At 41.9% G+C, this 21,395-nt stretch overlaps 1 protein-coding gene across 1 annotated transcript in view; it reads left to right on the top strand.

The window, feature by feature from the left end:
• NALCN (sodium leak channel, non-selective) overlaps nucleotides 1–21,395 on the top strand; it is a 222,614-nt gene that overhangs the window by 88,538 nt on the left and 112,681 nt on the right. The window contains exons 11-13 of the mRNA XM_038759721.1: nucleotides 11,101–11,232; nucleotides 17,767–17,934; nucleotides 20,390–20,581. Of these exons, the coding sequence (XP_038615649.1) occupies nucleotides 11,101–11,232; nucleotides 17,767–17,934; nucleotides 20,390–20,581 (492 nt within the window). The remainder of the gene's footprint in view (nucleotides 1–11,100; nucleotides 11,233–17,766; nucleotides 17,935–20,389; nucleotides 20,582–21,395) is intronic.

The following is a 21,395-nucleotide window of genomic DNA, read 5'->3' as shown; positions in this document are numbered from 1 at the left end:
TTCACTAAGTAGGAGGGAGAACAGGTATTTAATCCCCATTTTATAGTTGAAGAAACTGAGGCACAAAGATGTGAAGCGATTTATCCAAGGTCACACAACAGACATGTGACAGAGCGGGATTAGAACTCAGATCTTCTGACTCGCAGGCCCATATTCTTTCTGCTAGGCCATGCTGCCCCTCTAGGGGAACAGAATGTTGCTGTAAATGCCACAGATCATTTTGGAGTGTGCTAAAAGAAAATAGGTTGAAATAATTTCCACTTTAACCCTCAAGCATTAAGTGAACTAGATCTACAAAGCAACATTTTCTAATTAGCAGCCAAATGGCTGGATTTTCAGCCCATCCAATTTTAAAACTTTTCCTTTTGTCAGTAATTAGTCTCTAGACCCCTTAATCCTTAAATTATAGTTTTTTGCACTGGAGGGTCTTTAGAGATTTTTTTTTCATTAGTCTTTTCTATTTTTCCCACCAACACAGAAATTTACTAGAACAAAAGAGGGTCCGGGGAGAGATTTAGCAAGTCCTTCTGCCAAACAACTTGAGTTGGAAAGCTGTGTGGGAAACGTGCTGAGGGAGAAGACTAGACTTGGCCGGAAACGCGAGGTTTTAGTGCAAGTAGACTCAGATTTAGCTCAGGTCCAAGATTCTCAAATTATTATATTCACAGTTAACTCTAAAGCTCCACGGTGAATACTCAATCCTAAAAATGGCATTCATGGAGGCAGTCTTCAACAAACATAATTAGGCTCTTAGGAGGTACAGAAAATTCTCCTTTGTGCCCTTTAGACTGATTAGAACACTCTGTGCGTATTTGGGCTCTCAGTATTAATAGGCAATAGGCACATCCCACTAAACTAAAAGACTCTACCTTATACAGGATGCAAATATCATTTAAAAGACAGGCAGTGAACTCCTGATTCCTGGGTTTTGTTCTGTCCTGTTATCCCTCTTTTCCAGGAATCAGGGTTTATTTCTTTGAAGTTCAGGGTGGTACCGATGAGAAGCAGCGTGGCTCAGTGGAAAGAGCATGGGCTTTGGAGTCAGAGGTCATGGGTTCAAATCCAGGCTCCACCAATTGTCAGCTGTGTGACTTTGGGCAAGTCAGTTAACTTCTCTGGGCCTCAGTTCCCTCATCTGTAAAATGGGGATTGAGACTGTGAGCCCCCCGTTGGACAACCGGATCACTTTGTAACCTCCCCAGCACTTAGAACAGTGCTTTGCACATAGTAAGCACTTAACAAATACCATTATCATTAAATCCCGTAGGCAAAGCAGAGGGGAGAGGGAGTTGGGGAAAAGAGGGCTTAATCAGAGAAGGCCTCTCGGAGGAGATGTGACCTTAATCAGGCTTTGAAGATGTAGAGAATGGTGGTCTGGCGTATGTGGAGGGGAAGGGAGTTCATAGGCGAGAGGGAGGACATTTGAAAGGTGTCAGAGGTGAGATAGATGAGATCATTCATTCAATCATGTTTATTGAGCACTTACTGTGTGCAGAGCACTGTACTAAGCGATCGAGGCCCCATGAGCAAGGAGTGAAGTGTGCAGCTGGGCTGTAGTAGGAGATTAGTGAGGGGAGGTTGGAGGTAGGAGGGAGCCGATTGAGTGCTTTAAAGCTGATGGTAGGGAGTTTCTCTTTAATGCCGAAATAGATAGGCGTTTCTTGAGGAGTAGGGAGATGTGAACTGAATGGTTTTTAAGAAAAATGCTCTGGACATTCAATCTTAAGTCTCTTGTGCATTCCGATTCCCAAATACTAGGATAGTAGTTACTTCTCATCAATAGACAAGTGGTATTTATTAAGTACTTACTATGTACAGAGCACTGTGTTAAGTGCTTCAGGGAATTCAGTACAAGTCTCTTGACACAGGTCCAGTACATCATAATCACCAGAATGGCTATTACTCAGCTCTAGGACGTAGACTTGACCTTTGTTTCCCTGAATCCTCCCATTATTTAAACATCTGCCCCTTTAAAGCAGAGCTAGTGAAAAATTGGATGTTTCCTAGATATGCAAAGCTATGGAACATTAATTTCAATGGGATAGGATAGAAGGTGGGGAAGAGGCTGATCTGTTCTGTACAGAATTTCCTGCCTCTTACAATTGCTGTGCCTGCATAACAGCTGAGAAATTCTGAGAATTTCATTTTATGTTGAAGGGCCATTGAATTATTTTCAGCATCTCCTTCTGCCAGTTCAGCCTTAGCGTTGGCAATTTTTTTTGTGGGCAGTTAATTCAGTTTGTCATCTGCAGATAAAACTGAGTTCCAAAGAAAGGTTTTTATTCTTACTCAGGAAGGCATTTTCAAACAGTGCAGTTTAGACTGTAACACTGAAAACCTCACTTGTTGATTGCGGTCTATGCACAGCTTTGCTTCTGATTTTCTGGATGTGAGATTCTTCAGAATCTTAAATGTGTTGTGTTGATGAGGAAAGTTTCCCTAAGTGGTATTTTAAAATTGTGCAGGTGTTGACAGCTCCAAAAGCAAAATGAAGTCAATTCCCATAGCAAAAGAGAATTCACTTAGATTCCTGAAGAAATTGTCTACACAATGCTTTCTCACTTCTTAACACACTTCTAACAACACATCTCAAATCTTTTCCCTCATAGTGTGGCTTCTGCTGAATAGATTGGGTTTTATTTGGCAATCGGTGCTTAAAACTGGGAATAAAGTGAAAGTCGGAAATGTATATGAAAAGAAGAAAAATCATTAGATTGCAAGTTCCGGAAAGATAAGTCTTTAGGTAAAATGTCTCCAAGCCTCTAGTACACTGTGTTCTCACACAGTAGATAGTTGAGCATCTGCACTTTCTAAACACTAAATAAATTGATGCTGCTGCATGTGCACAGCAATTTACTGATGTGAGATCCAATTTTAAAACAACAACAACAAAAAGTTTATGTGACTATTTTAGTTCTGGGTCTTGCTTTGAATTTAAAATCTGGAATTGGCCCCAGTTCAAAATGACCTGTGGGGATGATGATGATAAAAATATTTGTTAAGCACTTACTGTGTGTCAACCACTGTCAGCTGTGTGACTTTGGGCAAGTGACTTAACTTCTCTGGGCCTCAGTTACCTCATCTGTAAAATGGGGATGAACACTGTGAGCCCCACATGAAACAACCTTGATTACCTGGTATCCCCCCCAGCGCTTAGAACAGTGCTTTGCACATAGTAAGCGCTTAACAAATACCAACATTATTATTATTATTATTCTAAGTGCTGGGGAAAATACAAGATAATAATAATAATAATAGCATTTATTAAGCACTTACTATGTGCAAAGCACCGTTCTAAGCACTGGGGAGGTTACAGGGTGATCAGATTGTCCCACGGGAGGCTCACAGTCTTAATCCCCATTTTCCAGATGAGGTCACTGAGGCCCAAAGAAGTGAAGTGACTTGCCCAAGGTCACACAGCTGACAATTGGCAGAGCCGGAATTTGAACCCATGACCTCTAACTCCAAAGCCCGGGCTCTTTCCACTGAGCCACGCTGATCAGATCAGAAACAGTCCCTCTCCCATACGGAGATCACCACCTTAAAGGTCCATTCCAATCTGGGATCAACTCTTCCTAGATTCATGCAGATGTCATGGATCCTTCAGATTCTCTGGGATATTACCAAAGATCCTATTTCCCCAGAAATCTGAGGTGTTGTTTAGCCAGAGGCACCTAACATCTAAACGTTGTTTCACATTACTAGTTGATAATTTATTAATGGCACCTTATTTTTTTTTCCAGTGGTACTTGTTAACTACTTAGCAGCAGCGTGGAGTAGTGGACAGAACACAGGCCTGGGAATTAAAAGAACTTGTGGGTTTAGTACTGGCTCCACCACTTATCTACTGTGTGACCTTCATCATCATCATCATCATCAGTCGTATTTATTGAGCGCTTACTGTGTGCAGAGCACTGTACTAAGGGCTTGGGAAGTACAAATTGGCAACATATAGAGACAGTCCCTGCCCAACAGTGGGCTCACAGTCTAAAAGGGGGAGACAGAGAACAAAACCAAACATACTAACAAAATAAAATAAATAGAATAGATATGTACAAGTAAAATAAGTAAATAGAGTAATAAATATGTACAAACATATATACATATATACAGGTGCCGTGGGGAAGGGAAGGAGGTAAGATGTGGGAGATGGAGAGGGGGACGAGGGGGAGAGGAGGGAAGGGGCTCTGTCTGGGAAGGCCTCCTGGAGGAGGTGAGCTCTCAGTAGGGCCTTGAAGGGAGGAAGAGAGCTAGCTTGGCGGATGGGTAGAGGGAGGGCATTCCAGGCCCGGGGGAGGACGTGGGCCGGGGGTCGATGGCGGGACAGGTGAGAACGAGGCATGGTGAGGAGATTAGCGGCAGAGGAGCGGAGGGTGTGGGCTGGGCTATAGAAGGAGAGAAGGAAGGTGAGGTAGGAGGGGGCAAGGTGATGGACAGCCTTGAAGCCCAGGGTGAGGAGTTTCTGCCTGATGCGCAGGTTGATTGGTAGCCACTGGAGATTTTTGAGGAGGGGAGTAATATGCCCAGAGCATTTCTGGACAAAGATAATCCGGGCAGCAGCATGAAGTATGGATTGAAGTGGAGAGAGACACGAGGATGGAAGATCAGAGAGAAGGCTGATGCAGTAGTCCAGACGGGATAGGATGAGAGCTTGAATGAGCAGGGTAGCGGTATGGATGGAGAGGAAAGGGCGGATCTTGGCAATGTTGCGGAGCTGAGACCGGCAGGTTTTGGTGACGGCTTGGATGTGAGGGGTGAATGAGAGAGCGCAGTCGAGGATGGCACCAAGGTTGCGGGCTTGTGAGATGGGAAGGATGGTAGTGCCTTCAACAGAGATGGGAAAGTCAGGGAGAGGGCAAGGTTTGGGAGGGAAGACAAGGAGTTCAGTCTTCGACATGTTGAGCTTTAGGTGGCGGGCAGACATCCAGATGGAGATGTCCTGAAGGCAGGAGGAGATGCAAGCCTGGAGAGAGGGGGAGAGAGCAGGGGCAGAGTCACTTCACTTCTCTGTGCCTCAGTTACCTCATCTGTAAAATGGGGATGGAAACTGTGAGCCCCACATGGATCAAGACTGCTTCCCACCCGATTTGCTTGTATCCCCCCCAGCGCTTAGAACAGTGCTTCGCACATAGTAAGCGCTTAACAAATGCCATCATCATCATCGTTGTATCCACCCCAGTGCTTAGTAGAGTGCCTGACCCATAGTAAGCGCTTAACAAATGCCATTATCATTCGCCTAGTAGAAGGAGTTTGGACGTGGTATTCAGAGGCTCTGGGTTCTAATTCCAGCTCCACCACTTGTCGGTTGTGTACCTAGGGTAAGTCACTTAACTTCCCTTTGCCACAGTTCCCTCATCTGAAAAATGGGGGTTCCGTACCCATTCTCCTTCCTTCTTAGGCTGTGAGTCCCATGTGGGATCTGATTATTTTGTATCTACTCCAGCGCTTAGGACGGTGCTTAACAAATACCAAATTGTTCTTGTTGTTGTTATTATTATTATCATCATCATCATCATCATCAATCGTATTTATTGAGCGCTTACTCTGTGCAGAGCACTGTACTAAGCGCTTGGGAAGTACAAGTTGGCAACATATAGAGACAGTCCCTACCCAACAGTGGGCTCATTATTATGACCCAGGCACTTGTACTAGGGGGTGGATTTGAGATAATCACGTTGGACACAATCCCTGTCCCATGTGGGCCTCACTATCTAAATAGGAGGAGGATTTAATCCCCATTTTACAAATAAGGTAACTGAGGACCAAAGAAGCGGCTTGCCCGAGGTCACACAACAGGCCAGAGGAGGAGCCTGATTTCCATGCTCTTTTCCGGGAGTTACCAAAATGTCAGTCCTGCAGATGTAGGGGCCAAACCCCAAGTGATGTTGCCAAGCAATAGGCCGTTGGTAAAGCAAAAATGTGGCTGGTACATGGAGCAGAAGAGAGTCTTTTGAGAAGTGTGAGATGTAGAGAGAGAAGTGGAAGCGATGTGAGGTGCAGCTGTCCAGCAAGGGAAAATCTTGCCATCAACAATCTCCCCACTGAATCCCAGAATCAACTGAGTCCCTTCTGCCCTGAGAGGCAGGGCGGCTCAATGCTAGATCAAATAGCGTGGTACCAGACACACGGTTGACTTTGGATGATGAGTATCTTTTTCCACTCAGGATGGAATTTCACCATAAAGCAGGCCAGGAATTTCCAGGGAAGGGGTCGGGGAAATATATATTCATATATATTTTAGGTACAATATTCAACATTATAATATTGATTGCATATAATATGTATGATACACCTAATACACCTGTCTCCCCCTTTTAGACTGTGAGCCCACTGTTGGGTAGGGACTGTCTCTATATGTTGCCAATTTGTACTTCCCAAGCGCTTAGTACAGTGCTCTGCACATAGTAAGCGCTCAATAAATACGAATGATGATGATGATGATGATGATAATAGAGAAGCAGCATGGCTCAGTGGAAAGAGCATGGGCTTCGGAGTCAGAAGTCATGGGTTCACATCCCGGCCCCGCCAATTGTCAGCCGGGTGACTTTGGGCAATCACTTAACTTCTCTGGGCCTCAGTTCCCTCATCTGTAAAATGGAGATTAAGACTGTGAGCCCCCCGTGGGACAACCTGATCACCTTGTAACCTCCCTGGTGCTTAGAACAGTGCTTTGCACATAGTAAGCACATAGTAAATGCTGTCATTGTTATTAGCATCATTAATAGAGGCACCTAATACAGTCAACATTTTCTTGATGTATTTTGGAGTTTGGAATTAAAAGGACGGGATAAGTTGCACCCATTTCTTTTGTGGCCATGGAAGAACAGCAGAATATAATAAAACTGTAAAAACTAGCTCATGCTAGTCATGCAAATCTAGACCTGCAGCTACTGCTGTTACAAAATTCAGATGTAATTAAGAACAATTGGTAGGTTGTTATTTTTAGACAGTAGCCCCCTATTGAAAAATGTTTCCCAACTTTGGTTCTGTTACTATTTGAAACTGAAAATTTTCCAAATTCTGATTCCACCAGGGCATGTATGGAAACTCAAAATCTATTTTAAGGAAATATTCTAGGAACTGAATGGCCGAATGAGGACAAATAGCTACATAATTATACTGACAGTATAAAAGTGAAGCAGCAACATTCTTGATGCTACTATTAAAATTGTTTGACAACCAGCTCTAACGGTTTTGTTAGTTTCTTTCCGTAATATGTGTTTACTGGAGATAAACATCAACTGAGGAAAATAAAATGAGATACTTTTTGGTTTGGTGCAGTCAATAGTGTGGAAGCAGTGTGGCCAAGTGGAGAGAACCATGGGTTTTAGTACTGGCTCCGCCATTTGTCTGCTGTGTGACCTTGGGCAAGTCACTTAACTTTTCTGTGCCTCAGTTACCTCATTTGTAAAATGGGATTAAAACTGTTAGCCTCATGTGGGATATGGACTGTGTCAGACCTGATTACCGTCTATCTACCCCGGCTCTTAGAATGGTGCTGGAGCATAATAAGCTTTAAACAAACTACATGTTCTTTTTTTTTTAAAGGGAATTTTGCAAAGATGCTTTTTACATAATGTTAAGAAAAGGTAAAAAAAAAATAGTTATAGTGATGGCGGCCTGGGGAGTGTGTGGCTGTCACATGATCGCACCCTGGGGAGCATGTGATTGCCATATGGTGGTGGCCTATGCCACTTGTGTGAATCAATGGCTAAACATGTTAAGTTCTTTTATGCCTTAAAAGTCGGTGTAATGCGTCACATAGGATATGTTAATGTGTCCCCTTAGAAGACCTTTAAAAGTTCTTTAATAATAATAGTAATAATAATGGCATTTATTAAGTGCTTACTATGTACACAGCACTGTTCTAAGCACTGGGGAGGTTACAAGGTGATCAGGTTGTCCCACGGGGGACTCACAGTCTTAATCCCCATTTTATAGACGAGGTAACTGAGGCCCAGAGAAGTGATGTGACTTGGCCAAAGTCACATAGCTGGCAATTGGCGGAGCTGGGATTTGAACCCCTGACCTCTGACTCCAAAGCCCGGGCTCTTTCCACTGAGCCACGCTGCTTCTCAAGTACTTCCACACTTAAATACTCCCCAGAAATTATAAGATTATGTCATTTTAAGTGGTAAATGATTCCAAGTAAATGATGCACTTCTCTGGGCCTCAGTTCTCTCATCTGTAAAATGGGGATGAAGACTGTGAGCCCCCCGTGGGACAACCTGATCACCCCCAGCGCTTAGAACAGTGCTTTGCAAATAGTAAGTGCTTAATAAAGGCCATTATTATTATTATTGTTATTAGACTGCAAATTCTGGAGGGCAGAAATTCTTCCCACTTGGTTGTCCTCTCCCAAGCATTTGGCTTGGGAAGCAGCTGTGGCTCAGTGGAAAAGAGCCCAGGCTTTGGAGTCAGTGGTCATGGGTTCAAATCCCGGCTCTGCCAACTGTTAGCTGTGTGACTTTGGGCAAGTCACTTCACTTCTCTGGGCCTCAGTTCCCTCATCTGTAAAATGGGGATTGACTGTGAGCCTCCCATGGGACAACCTGATTACCTTGTATCCCCCCAGCCCTTAGCACATAGTAAGCGCTTAATAAATGCTCAGAGAAAAGAGCCTGGGCTTTGGAGTCAGAGGTCATGGGTTAGAATCCCGGCTCTCCAACTGTCAGCAGTGTGACTTTGGGCAAGTCACTTCACTTCTCTGTGCCTCAGTTACCTCATCTGTAAAAGGGGGATGAAGACTGTGAGCCCCCCGTGGGACAACCTGATTACCTTGTCACCTCCTCAGTACTTAGAACAGTGCTTTGCACATAGTAAGCGCTTAATAAATGCTATTATTGTTATTATTATTATTATTATCATTATTATTATTATTATTTGGCCAAGTGCACTGGACACAGTAAGTGCGCAGTAACTACCGGTCATGGTTCGAATCATCCTGTTAGCAAATTACCTGTTTTTAAAAAGTATAGAAAGTGTAGGAAAGTGTAGAACTTAATCACTTAATGGAACTTCTATTTAACTGTGATTATAGTCCCTATGCTCCCTTTGCTCATGTCCACTTCCAGCCCCACAGCACTTGTGTGCATGTCTGTAATTTTATTTATTTGTATTGATGTCTGTCTCCCCACCTCTAGACTATAAGCTGGTTATGGGCAGGTAATGTTTATTGCCAACTTGTACTTCCCAAGCGCTTAGTACAGTGCTCTGTACACAGTAAGCGCTCAATAAATACGATTGATTGATTGTTGTATTGCATTCTCCCAAGCACTTAATACAGTACTCTGCATAAGCGCTCTATAAATACGATTGAATGAATAAATGAAAGAGGGTGAACTTCACTTGTTCCATTGGAACTAATTTAATGATTAAAATTGCTTTACTTTCCCGGTCTTTAATGAGATCATTCGTCCACTGCTAATGGAAAAAAAATCGCCGCCTTCATTTGACCCATTTAAAAATGCAATCAGAAAAATCTACTCATATTCATAACTCCAGCTAGGCCCAAATGGCTTGAGCATGCTGCTCTCTCAAATGGTGTCCAGCTCCAAATCGGGTCCAGAGCTAGGATGGCGCATTAACAGGATTAACCATTAGCCCCGTTCTGCCATCTCTAAGATTTGAGCAGCTCTGGAACAGACCTGGCTGCCGTATCCTTGGGACATTGGATAATGATAATAATAATAATAATAATAATAATAATAATGGCATTTGTTAAGCGCTTACTATGTGCAGAGCACGGTTCTAAGCGCTGGGGGGGATACAAGGTGATCAGGTTGTCCCACGGGGGGCTCACAGTCTTAATCCCCATTTTACAGATGAGGTAACTGAGGCTCAGAGAAGTTAAGTGACTTGCCCAAGGTCACACAGCAGATGTGGCAGAGGCGGGATACGAACCCATGACCTCTGACTCCAAAGCCCGGGCTTTTTCCACCGAGCCATGCTGCTTCTCACAATCAGGTCGGCCTCCGAGTGAGCCTCGATGAGCTCGTCTTACCTACTCCTTGCTGGGCTCAGGGAGTTCAGTAACCCCATTCATTCATTCATTCATTCAATCGTATTTATTGAGCGCTTACTGTGTGCGGAGCACTGTACTAAGCGCTTGGGAAGTACAAATCGGCAACATACAGAGACGGTCCCTACCCAGCAACAGGCTCACAGTCTAGAAGGGGGAGACAGACAACAAAACAAAACAAGTACATGTCAGTACCATCAGAATAAATATAATTATAGCTAGATACACATTATTAATAAAATTATTACAGTAATAAATATGTACAAATAGAGTAATAAATATGTACAAATATATACAAGAGCTGTGGGGAGGGGGAGAGGAGAGGGAAAGGTGATGGGGATGGGAGGAGGAGAAGAACCCCACTAGAGAATTAGCCCTACCTAGATTCCAATTTCTTGAGCAATTTATTGATCTAGAGCTGAGATTTAATCACATTACTTAAATCAAACCTGAGTTTTCCCAATGCAGCAGGCTAACTCTCATGGTATAGACAGACCTCCTTTCCATCAGTTGTACACTTTTTCCTCCTCCCCATCCTGTGTGACCTTCCAGTTCTTTGGAATATAATTTTATGGAATCTCTTTTGGAGTTTGTCACTTCAACGCTTTACTCTTGGGCATGACACAATACCACGCTACTGAAAATGTCTGTGTTGTAGGCTGGAAACAAAAGAGAAATCATTTACAAGTTTTCCTTTGAATTCTCAATCCCCCCAGTAAACCACATCCTGGAGCAGTGGTGTTACAGAGGGATTGCTGGGCGAAAAGATCTTTTTGAACATGTTGTTCTTTGAAAAAAGAGATTCACCATCAGTGCGTACAGTTCTCTTGGCATGTCTTGAAAATTCATTCATTCATTCATTCAATCGTATTTATTACGCGCTTACTGTGTGCAGAGCACTGTACTAAGCGCTTGGGAAGTACAAGTTGGCAGCATATAGAGACGGTCCCTACCCAACAGTAGGTTCACTATAGAATCCATTGCAATGTGCAGTGATTTATTTGATTTCTTTGATTTCTTTGATTTCTTTAATAAAAATAACATCTTGGAGTGATTTGGATTTTTATTTCTCCTTACAGAAGATGATGAGGTCATCCATTTTCCATATGTTTATTCTGAGCATGGTGGCTGTCGATGTCATTGTTGCCGCTAGCAACTACTACAAAGGAGAGAATTTCAGAAGACAATATGATGAATTTTACCTCGCAGAGGTGAGCATCAATTGAGCTATACAGATGTTGTTTCAAGCAGGGCATAAAAGATGCGATTACTGGGGAACTTTTAATGTGTCATTTGTACTTCTCTTAAGCTCTAAGAATTGTTCAGCTTCTGCTTGCTGGCAGAGTATAACAGGCCTGTCAAACAGCCTACCTTAAGGTAGTTTCCAAAAACAAATGTCTCTTGTAATGAATTCATGCTTGACTGGAGCATCTGGAGGCAAGGGTAACTTGCAACATGCTTATTTTTTATTGTGTTTCTTTTTTTATAATGGCATTTATTAAGTGCTTACTATGTGCAAAGCACTGTTCTAAGCGCTGGGGAGGTTACAGGGTTATCAGGTTGTCCCATGGGGGGCTCACAGTCTTAATCCCCATTTTAAAGATGAGGTAACTGAGGCACAGAGAAGGTAATTGACTTGCCCAAAGTCACACAGCTGACAATTGGCGGAATCAGGACTTGAACCCATGACCTCTGACTCCAAAGCCCCCAGGCTCTTTCCACTGCGCCATGCTGCTTCTCTAATGAATTCATGCTTGAATGAAGCATCTGGAGGCAAGGGTAACTTGCAACATGCTTATTTTTTATTATGTTTCTTTTCTAAATGTATCATATTCACCTGAACAATTGTCCCTGCCACAGAATTGCACACCTTAATATTTGAGGAAGAAATGAAATATACAAATATTATTTTTCTACACATACTTTTTACAAATATTTTCATTTGAAAGAACAAACTACTTATCCCGTGTCAAAAATATGGATTATTCTCCCACTTGTCCCTTAAACAGCAGGCACCGAGCACTTAGTGGACTCCTACGCTTTGGGGAAAAGCTCTAAAAGGATTCCATTGATTTTTTTTTAAAGCCCATAATGCAGTTAATCCAGTGAAAACCGAAGGGTTGCCAGCCCGTACATTTTCCTGGGCTCTGTTTTTGTTACTTTTGTTTTTTAATCGGAGAGGTCAGAGATGATTCAGTGTTGAATCTGTAAAAATTCTGGGAGCACACTCTCCCAGGACGTAAGGTGTACATCCTGAAAACTTGTTGGTCATTTTGGAAGCTGTACTAACTCTTTCAGGCAAACAGGCTGTACCTTTAAAGGCACTTTTATGCTCTAAAAAACTGATGTTGCTATGCTGAATTACAGGATGAATGGGTGGTAACACATACTCTGTTTGTACACATAATTTCCTTGGCTTTATTTCCTTTAAATGGGTATGAGCCTATTACACGCATCATATACGAACTAAGGGTAGCAATTAGGGGAGGAGAAAAATGCTGTGTGACCTGGGATGAGTCATTTAACTTCTCTGTGCCTCAGTTTCTTCAACTGCAAAATGGGGATTTGATACTTATTCTCCCTCCTACTTAGACAGTGAGCCCCAGGAGGGACAGGGACTGTGTCTGACCTGATTAACTTATATCTAGACTGTGAATCCGTTGTTGGGTAGGGACCATCTCTATATGTTGCACTTAGTACAGTGCTCTGCCCACAGTAAGCGCTCAATAAATGCGATTGAATGAATGAATGAATGAACAAATACCATAAAAAATGAGAAAGCAGAGGTAATTATTCTTTTCAATCAAGAAGAATGTCTATTTCCTATTAGGCAGCACAGAATTGATTATTTCTAGTAGCTTAAATGTGCTGACAGTGATGATCTATTGTGAGAATGTTTTGGTTAATTTTCTGTGCATGATGACCCAAAATATGAATCATCCTAACCGATACTTCAATTGTATGAAATATGAGCAATGTTAGCAATTTGAGAGGGTTTATTATAATTGCAATTTGCCATATGTGGTGACTGTGACAGTTATTCATGTCATTAGGGATGGCGAGGCACATTTCAATTCATTTATGATTTACCATCTTTGAATTATATGTTCATTACTCACAGAATGGAATGGTATTCCAACTTTCAGTAATTGTTAATTTTTTACACAGATAAGAAAATGTCATGCTTTCTGGGCAATTTAAAAGATTTTTCTTCTATTTGTTCAACTCTTCAGCTAATTGCAATGCCCTCTAGCTTTAGGAATCAAATTACGTAAGCAGAAAACAGACAATCTAATTTCTGATTTTTTTTTCTCACAAAATGTTTTCCACAAAACAGCAGCCTGGGACCAAATGCAGCCCCATACTCCTCAGAGTGATAACTTCTTCCGGCATTAAATTTACATTCTATTCCCAAATATTTCCCAAGGGCGTCCACAAAGTGGGTTTACCAAGATCCATGCAAGTGGCAAGTGATATACCATCTTGGAAAGTTTAGCAAGCAAAACTTACGAGCTGTGCTTAAAATATTCATTTTTCTCTCCCTCTACTTATATTACTGACAATATTCATACCAAACACACCAGGCATCTGAAAATATTGAAAAATACATCTATCAGCTGTAACTCAAGTCTCTGAGAAACTAGTTAAGAATCTTCTAGTGGTTTTTTGTTTTTTTCCTGAGAACGTGTTGTGTTTGTCGAATAAGTACTCTAAAAGTAATTTGCCTTCAGAGTAAATGAGAATTCTCCATACATTGTAAGTAAAACCTTAAAATTGCATGTCACTATTTTTGTGCTAATTATGAATATTGTGCAAAAATTTTCAGCATTATGTTGCTAACAACAAATTGTTGGTTATTTGATTTCTGAATTCACTCTGACACTCAAGGAGGAAAAATAATGGCTCTCTTAGTAGGAAGACAGGTGTTTAAATGTAAGCACATTTTTTGCAAATTATTTGGAACATTTTTAATTGTTAGTGCTTTGGGTACCTTTGAAAAGCCTTCCGTGTTCTCGCTGAACAAATAAAAATGCAAATGACTTTGACTACATGTTTTTAGCAGTCATTAAAATCATTTTCACACATCATTTTTGAGATTCTTCTTGCCAGCAGATGTGTGGTTTAGTAAAATGACTAGGGTTTTTTTGTCAACAGTGAAATATATAATATAGTGAGATTTACCTCCTAGATTTATTACATTTTTTTTGCAATAAGCAAAACAACTGCTAATGGATATGATGATCAGTGGCATTTAATGTGCAAGCACCAATAGAGATGAAAGAAACTCTTCCTCACTTGAGCGCACCTGTCTGCATCATTTAAAAAGCATGTTGTTTTATTTTTGTTTTTTGTCACAGAAATTACTCAACTGCATTAGGGGAAATTTGGAATACCTTATCCAGAAAACTCTCCACTGAAAACCCTGGTGATTTTTTCCATCAGATCTAAGTTTATATGGGCACCGAAAGAGTTTATCTCTTAGGGGCAGGGGCTTTGAGATGCCCATCCTGTACTGGACATTTTGGGGGGGAATAATTGAGGTCCAGAGGGAAAGAAACCATAGATGTGATTGGCTTTTTTCATCACTTGGGACGGATCTAATCCCTGGATATTAGTAGAGTCCAAAAAACTCTATTAGCCTCTTACAAGGAACCCCCACATGAAGTTACCTTGCCCCGGCCTGAATTTCTCCCGAGATCCCCCCAGTCTGAATCAGGATCCCAGAGGTCAGCATGGGCCAGCCAACAGACCTGGCTGCTCAAACCACTGTAGAATTTCAGAAACTCAGAACCCAGCCAACCAATTGTTCTTTATTTTTACCTTGGTGTTATTTGTTAAGTGTCTACTATGTGCCGGGTGCTGTACTGAGTGCTGGGTTAAATACAAGTGAATCAGGTTGTTATTGTTGTTATTGTTATTATTATTATATCTGTTAAACACTTACTATGTGTCAAGCACTGTTCTAAATACTGCAGTAGATACAAGTTAGTCAGGTCGGACACAGTCCATATCCCACATGGGACTCAGACTGTCAATCCCCATTTTATACACATGGTAAATGAGGCACAGGAGAAGTGAAATAACTTGCCCAACGTCACACAGCAGATAATTGGCGGAGACAGGATTAGAATCCATGTCCTCTGACTCCAAGCCCTGTGCTTTAACCATTAGGCCAAGCTGCTTCTCATTCTTGCCTGCTTCCAATCCAGGAGCTCCAGTTGTAGCCTGTGGCCTTCTTTCCCTACAATCCCCCTCCTCTGAATTGGGTTGAGCGGCACAGAACAGAATGATTCATTCATTCATTCAATTGTATTTATTGAGCGCTTACTTTGTGCAGAGCACTGTACTAGGTGCTTAGAAAGTGCCAATCGGCAACATAGAGAGATGGTCCCTACCCAACAATGGGCTCTCAGTGTAGAAGGGGGAGACAGACAACAAAACAAAGCAAGTAGACAGGTATCAATACCATCAGAATAAATAGAATTATAGCTACGTATGCATCATTAATAAAATAGAGTAATAAATATGTACAAATATACACCAGTGCTGTGGGGAGGGGAAAGAGGTAGGGCAGAGAGAGAGGGTGAAGGCGATGGGGAGGGGAGGAGGAGCAGAGGAAAAGGAGGGGCTAGTCTGAGAAGGCCTCCTGGAGGAGGTGAGCTCTCAGTAGGGCTTTGAAGGGAGGAAGAGAGCTAGTTTGGCGGATGTGCAGAGGGAGGGCATTCCAGGCCAGGGGGATGACATGGGCCAGGGGTCAGTGGCAGGACAGGCAAGAAAGAGGCACGGTGAGGAGGTTAGCGGCTGAGGAGCGGAGTGTGTGGGCTGGACTGGAGAAGGAGAGAAGGGAGATGAGGTAGGAGGGGGCGAGGTGATGGAGAGCTTTGAAGCCGATAGGAGTTTTTGCTTCATGCGAAGGTTGAGTGGCAACCACTGGAGATTTTTGAGGAGGGGAGTCACATGCCCAGAGCGTTTCCGTACAAAGATGATCCGGGCAGCAGAGTGAAGTATAGACTGAAGTGGGGAGGGACAGGAGGATGGGAGATCGGAAAGGAGGCCGGTGCAGTAGTCCAGTCAGGAGAGGATGAGAGATTGAACCAGCAAGGTAGCGGTTTGGATGGAGAGGATAGGGCTGATCTTGGTATGTTGTGAAGGTGAAACCAACAGAATGATTATTGCTATCATGTCTTTTCTCTCCACCCAGTGACTGAGAAATTGGGCAATTCACATTTTTATACCCATTTCGTCATGCGACTGCGGGGATGAGAGGATCTTGGAGACTACATCCAAGATATGGTTTCCTTGCGTGAGGGTCTTCTGATTGAGGAGGAGTATTAATTAGTTTGCCAATTAATACCTGGGTTGCAGGAGATGCTTCTGTTCCCGTACTCCTCACTGTCAGTTCATCTGGAATGGAGAATGCCCCTCAGGGCCTCGGAAGATAGCAGTTAGATAGCAGCAGTGCTTCCAGTCAGAAGTGCTTTGTGTTGTTCACGTTGATATGCTGACAGCTGTGTCCCTTACAAGGTTGACAGCAAGACTAGTTGAACTGGCCTCCCCAACGGAGAGTTGCATAAACATAGTCCAGGCCTCAGGAACTTGAATTAGGTCAGGATTACCCCACAGGAATTTGATCTGAACCTGAAATGTCTTACAAAAATTCAGTTTTTTAACGGTATTTGTTAAGCAGTTTCAGGCACTTGACTAAGCGCGGGAGTAGATACAAGCTAATTAGTTTGGACATAGTCCCTGTCCCATATAGGGCTAACAGCCTTAATCCCCATTTTACAGATGAGGTAACTGAGGCACAGAGACGTTAAGTGACTTCCCCAAGATCTCACAGGAGAGAAGTGATGGAGCTGGGATTAGGACCCTGGTCCTTCTGACTTCAGAGTCCATGCTCTATCCTCTAGGCCACACTGCTTCTCAGTTGTAAAAATTCTGATGTAATAGTGCCTTTAAATCTGACAAAATGCTGCACTGCACTGGAGTAATTTTCCTGAAATTACTGACAATATTCATACCAAACCCACCAGGCATCTGAAAATATTGAAAAATACAGCTATCAGCTGTAACTCAAGTCTCTGAGAAACTAGTTAAGAATCTTCTAGAGGTTTTTTGTTGTTCTTTTCCCGAGAACATGTTGTGTTTGTGGAATAAGTACTCTAAAAGTAATTTGCCTTCAGAGTAAATGAGAATTCTCCATACATTGTAAGTAGAACCTTAAAATCGCATGTCACTATTTTTGTGCTAATTATAAATATTACCAATTTCAGTTTTCCTGTTGCAGCCTCCTTTCTCCTTGAGGGAATCTGTTAAGGCTATGCCATAGCTTAATTCTCTTGGAATTCAATTTTGTAGAATAAACCGTTTACTTATCATATATCTTATATGTGTGTGTGTGTATGTGTGTGTGTGTGTTTCTATATCTGCAAAGAATCATCCGAGATGTTGGCTTATATTGATCTGGAAGTTTAATCAGTAATAGTCATTTTGCATGAGTTTCTGACATAGACATGGATTATTTGTGTGACTTTGGGCAAGTCAGTTAACTTCTGTGTGCCTCAGTTACCTCATCTGTCAAATGGGGATTGACTGTGAGCCCCCGTGGGACCACCTGATCATCGTGTATCCCCCCAGCCCTTAGAACACTGCTTTGCACATAGTAAGCACTTAATAAATGCCATTATTATTATTATTATTATTTAAATTCCAATACTTCTTTTTCCTTTCCAATGCACCATCAGGTTGCTTTTACTGTCCTTTTTGATTTGGAAGCTCTTCTGAAGATTTGGTGTTTGGGCTTTACTGGATACATCAGTTCATCTCTCCACAAATTTGAACTGCTCCTCGTAATGGGAACAACACTTCACATATATCCAGATCTCTATCATTCTCAATTCACGTACTTTCAGGTATTGTAAACCATTTGTAATATCGATTTCAAAGAAGCTTCTTAGTAATAGGAATCACGTTAGCTGCATAATGATAGTTGTTAGTATGTAAGATGCCACTATAGTTTCAAGTGATGTGATTCTCTAAAGAAATCGGTAGCACTATGCTATAATATTTCAGATATGGGGGCTATATGTCACGCCTCTTAATAAGGAATGTGCCTTGTTTGTTTTGTCAGAGGCTGGCTGCTTCGCTCAGTGTTGCTTTGGAAATCTTCAGGTTTTGTGTTATCATCATCATCATCATCATCATCATCATTCAGCTCTTACTGTGTGCAAAGCACTGTACTAAGTGCTTGGGAGAGGACAATAAAAGAGACAACACATTCCTTACCCCTTCCTTCCTCTCCCCTTCGCCCCCCTCTCCATCCCCCTCATCTAACCTCCTTCCCTTCCCCACAGCACCTGTATATATGTATATATGTTTGTACATATTTATTACTCCATTTATTTATTTATTTATTTTACTTGTACATATCTATTCTATTTATTTTATTTTGGTAGTATGTTTGGTTTTGTTCTCTGTCTCCCCCTTTTAGACTGTGAGCCCACTGTTGGGTAGGGACTGTCTCTATATGTTGCCAACTTGTACTTCCCAAGCGCTTAGTACAGTGCTCTGCACACAGTAAGCGCTCAATAAATACGATTGATGATGATGATGATGATGATGAAATGTCTGTCAGAGTTTACAGGAGCCAGGAAGGCCCAATCCTACCGTACCTCAGTTCTGAAATTGACCATTTCCTTGAATCGTATTTATTGAGCGCTTACTATGTGCAAAGCGCTGTACTAAGCGCTTGGGAGAGTACGATAGAACTACAGAAGCAGAACTGAGAAGCAGCGTGGCTCAGTGGAAAGAGCACGGGCTTTGGAGTCAGAGGTCAGGGATTCAAATCCTGGCCCCGCCAATTGTCAGCTGTGTGACCTTGGGCAAGTCACTTAACTTCTCTGATTCTCAGTTACCTCATCTGTGAAGTGGGGATTAAGACTGTGAGCCCCCCGTGGGACAACCTGATCACCTTGTAACCTCCTCAGCGCTTAGAACAGTGCTTTGCACATAGTAAGCGCTTAATAAATGCCATTATTATTATTATTATTATTATCATCATTATTATGGTTTTGTTAATCACTTACTATGTGCCAAGCCCTGTTCTAAATCCGGGGGTAGATGCAAGTTAATTAAATCGGACACAGTCCTTGTCTCACCCGGGGTCACTGTCTAAAGCAGGAGGAAGAACAGGCACTGAATCCCCATTTACAGATGAGGAAACTGAGGAACAGAGAAGTTAAGTGACTTGTCCAAGGTCACACAGCAGGCAAGTGGCAGAGCTGAGATTATAACCCAGGTTATTTGACTACCAAGCCTAATGGAAGCAACATGGGAGTTGGGAGTCAGAGGCCCTGAGTTCAGATCCCAGCTCTACCAATGTCCTGCTGTGTGACTTTGAGCAAGTCACTTAAGTTCTCCGTGCCTCAGTCTTCTCCTCTGTAAAATGGGGATTAAATCTTACTCCTTCTTACTTAGGTTGAGAGCCCCAGGTAGGACCAGGACTGGGAACAAACCCCACTGTACTAAGGAACAGTGCTTGGCATATAGTAAGTGCTAAAAAAAAATACCAGTGTCATCATCCTGCATATGGTTTTACTGTAGCTGAATTTCAGATGTCATTGTAACTGATTTCTGATTCTGCCCCTATCACTTGGAGTGAATAAGGATGGAATATAAACTTAATCAGTGATCATTTAATAGTTGTTATGCGTGCATACTGAGTGCCAGAGCACTGTTGTAAATACTTGGGAGAGGACAATAGAGGTGAAAAATTTGCCAGACCTGCTGGCATAAGCTTATGATCTACCATGGTACACACAAAACTATTTATATGTGAGAGCAAAAGAGAATGAAAAGATAAAGATCAAAAGATCTTTGTTGAGTAAAAATAGAGTTACTAGATATGATCCCTTACCTGAAATAGCTCATGCAGTATTTGAAGGGATAAAATTGTTTTTGAAATGATTTTTCCTTACAGTGAACCAAACAGGTGTCTTTTTCTCTAAAAAAATTGCTTATGAGTTAGGAAAACCATTATACACACTCTGGACTGTAAGCTCCCTCTAGACTGTAAGCTGTTTGTGGGCAGGAAAAGATTCAACCAACTCTTTTGTACTGTTCTCTCCCAGGTACTTAATACAGTGCACTGCACACAGTAAGTGCTCAATAAATACCAGTGATTGGGTATACACATTTTAACAATAATGCATGTCATAGCTATCTGCTCTATGTTACTGTTCCAGAGGCACGCAAGTAGTAAATGTTTTAAAAAGCAGAGTGATACAGAATTTTCTTGAGTTTTTAAATGCTTTTGGTCATGACTGATACAATTAAACAAACCGTGCAATATATTCTCTCTCTCTGCAGGTTCTTCGGGTAGTTCGACTTATTAAGATTTCTCCTGCTTTGGAAGACTTTGTGTACAAAATATTTGGTCCTGGGAAAAAACTCGGGAGTTTGGTCGTATTCACTGCGAGCCTCCTTATTGTCATGTCAGCAATTAGTTTACAGATGTTCTGCTTTGTAGAAGAACTGGATAGATTTACAACTTTTCCAAGGGTTTGTATCTGAAATAGTAAATATGGGAGATAATTTTTATTATCGTTTACCTTATGTATACAGGCAATGGCACACCAAGAACAAATGGATCAGTAAAATTAGAATCCTGTATGAAAACTAAAGGGTTTGGTGAAAGATATTTTTTTTTCCACTCTAAAAGTACACTGCCCTTCCCTAGAGGTTTTTAAATTGGATCTGGCCTTCCAATCTATTCCTTTCCACTGTAATCTAATTGCGTACATATTTAATCTTGTATGTTTCTATAAATGAGGTGGAAGGAGTCACTAACCCCTTGGATCCATCCTAGTGGGAATAACACTGGCCATAGTAGCCATTGTGCCTGAAAAAATGGCAATAATCAATCAATCAATTGTAATTATTGAGCACTTACTGCATGCAGAGCACTGTACCAAGCACCAGGAAGATTACAGTACAATAGAGGGGGTTGACATGATTCTTAACCACAGTGATCTTACAGTCTAGTAGAGAGAGAGCTTTCCTTCCAGTCAAATCCTGCCTCTGCCGCCTTGTTCTTACTGAGTTCTCTATAGACGCCTCTGTCAAAGTTCAGCAGAGAATTAGAAAACATAACAGGAGCTGGTGAGAAGAGAAAATCACGTTTATTTTGCCTCTGCCAGCTCCATGGAGTTGCCACCACTATTGCGAGCCCTGCAAGAAGCCAACAGTGTCATTTAGTCAAACGTATTTATTGAGCACTTACTTTTTTTTGATGGCATTTATTAAGCACTTATAATAATAATAATAATAATAACGATGGCATTTGTTAAGCGCTATGTGCAAAGCACTGTTCTAA

The sequence above is a fragment of the Tachyglossus aculeatus genome, chromosome 17, assembly GCF_015852505.1.
Source record: "Tachyglossus aculeatus isolate mTacAcu1 chromosome 17, mTacAcu1.pri, whole genome shotgun sequence".
In the NCBI taxonomy this organism is placed as follows: Eukaryota; Metazoa; Chordata; class Mammalia; order Monotremata; family Tachyglossidae; genus Tachyglossus; species Tachyglossus aculeatus.
The sequence above is the reverse complement of the archived record's forward strand: the minus strand, read 5'-3'. Positions and strand labels throughout refer to the sequence as shown.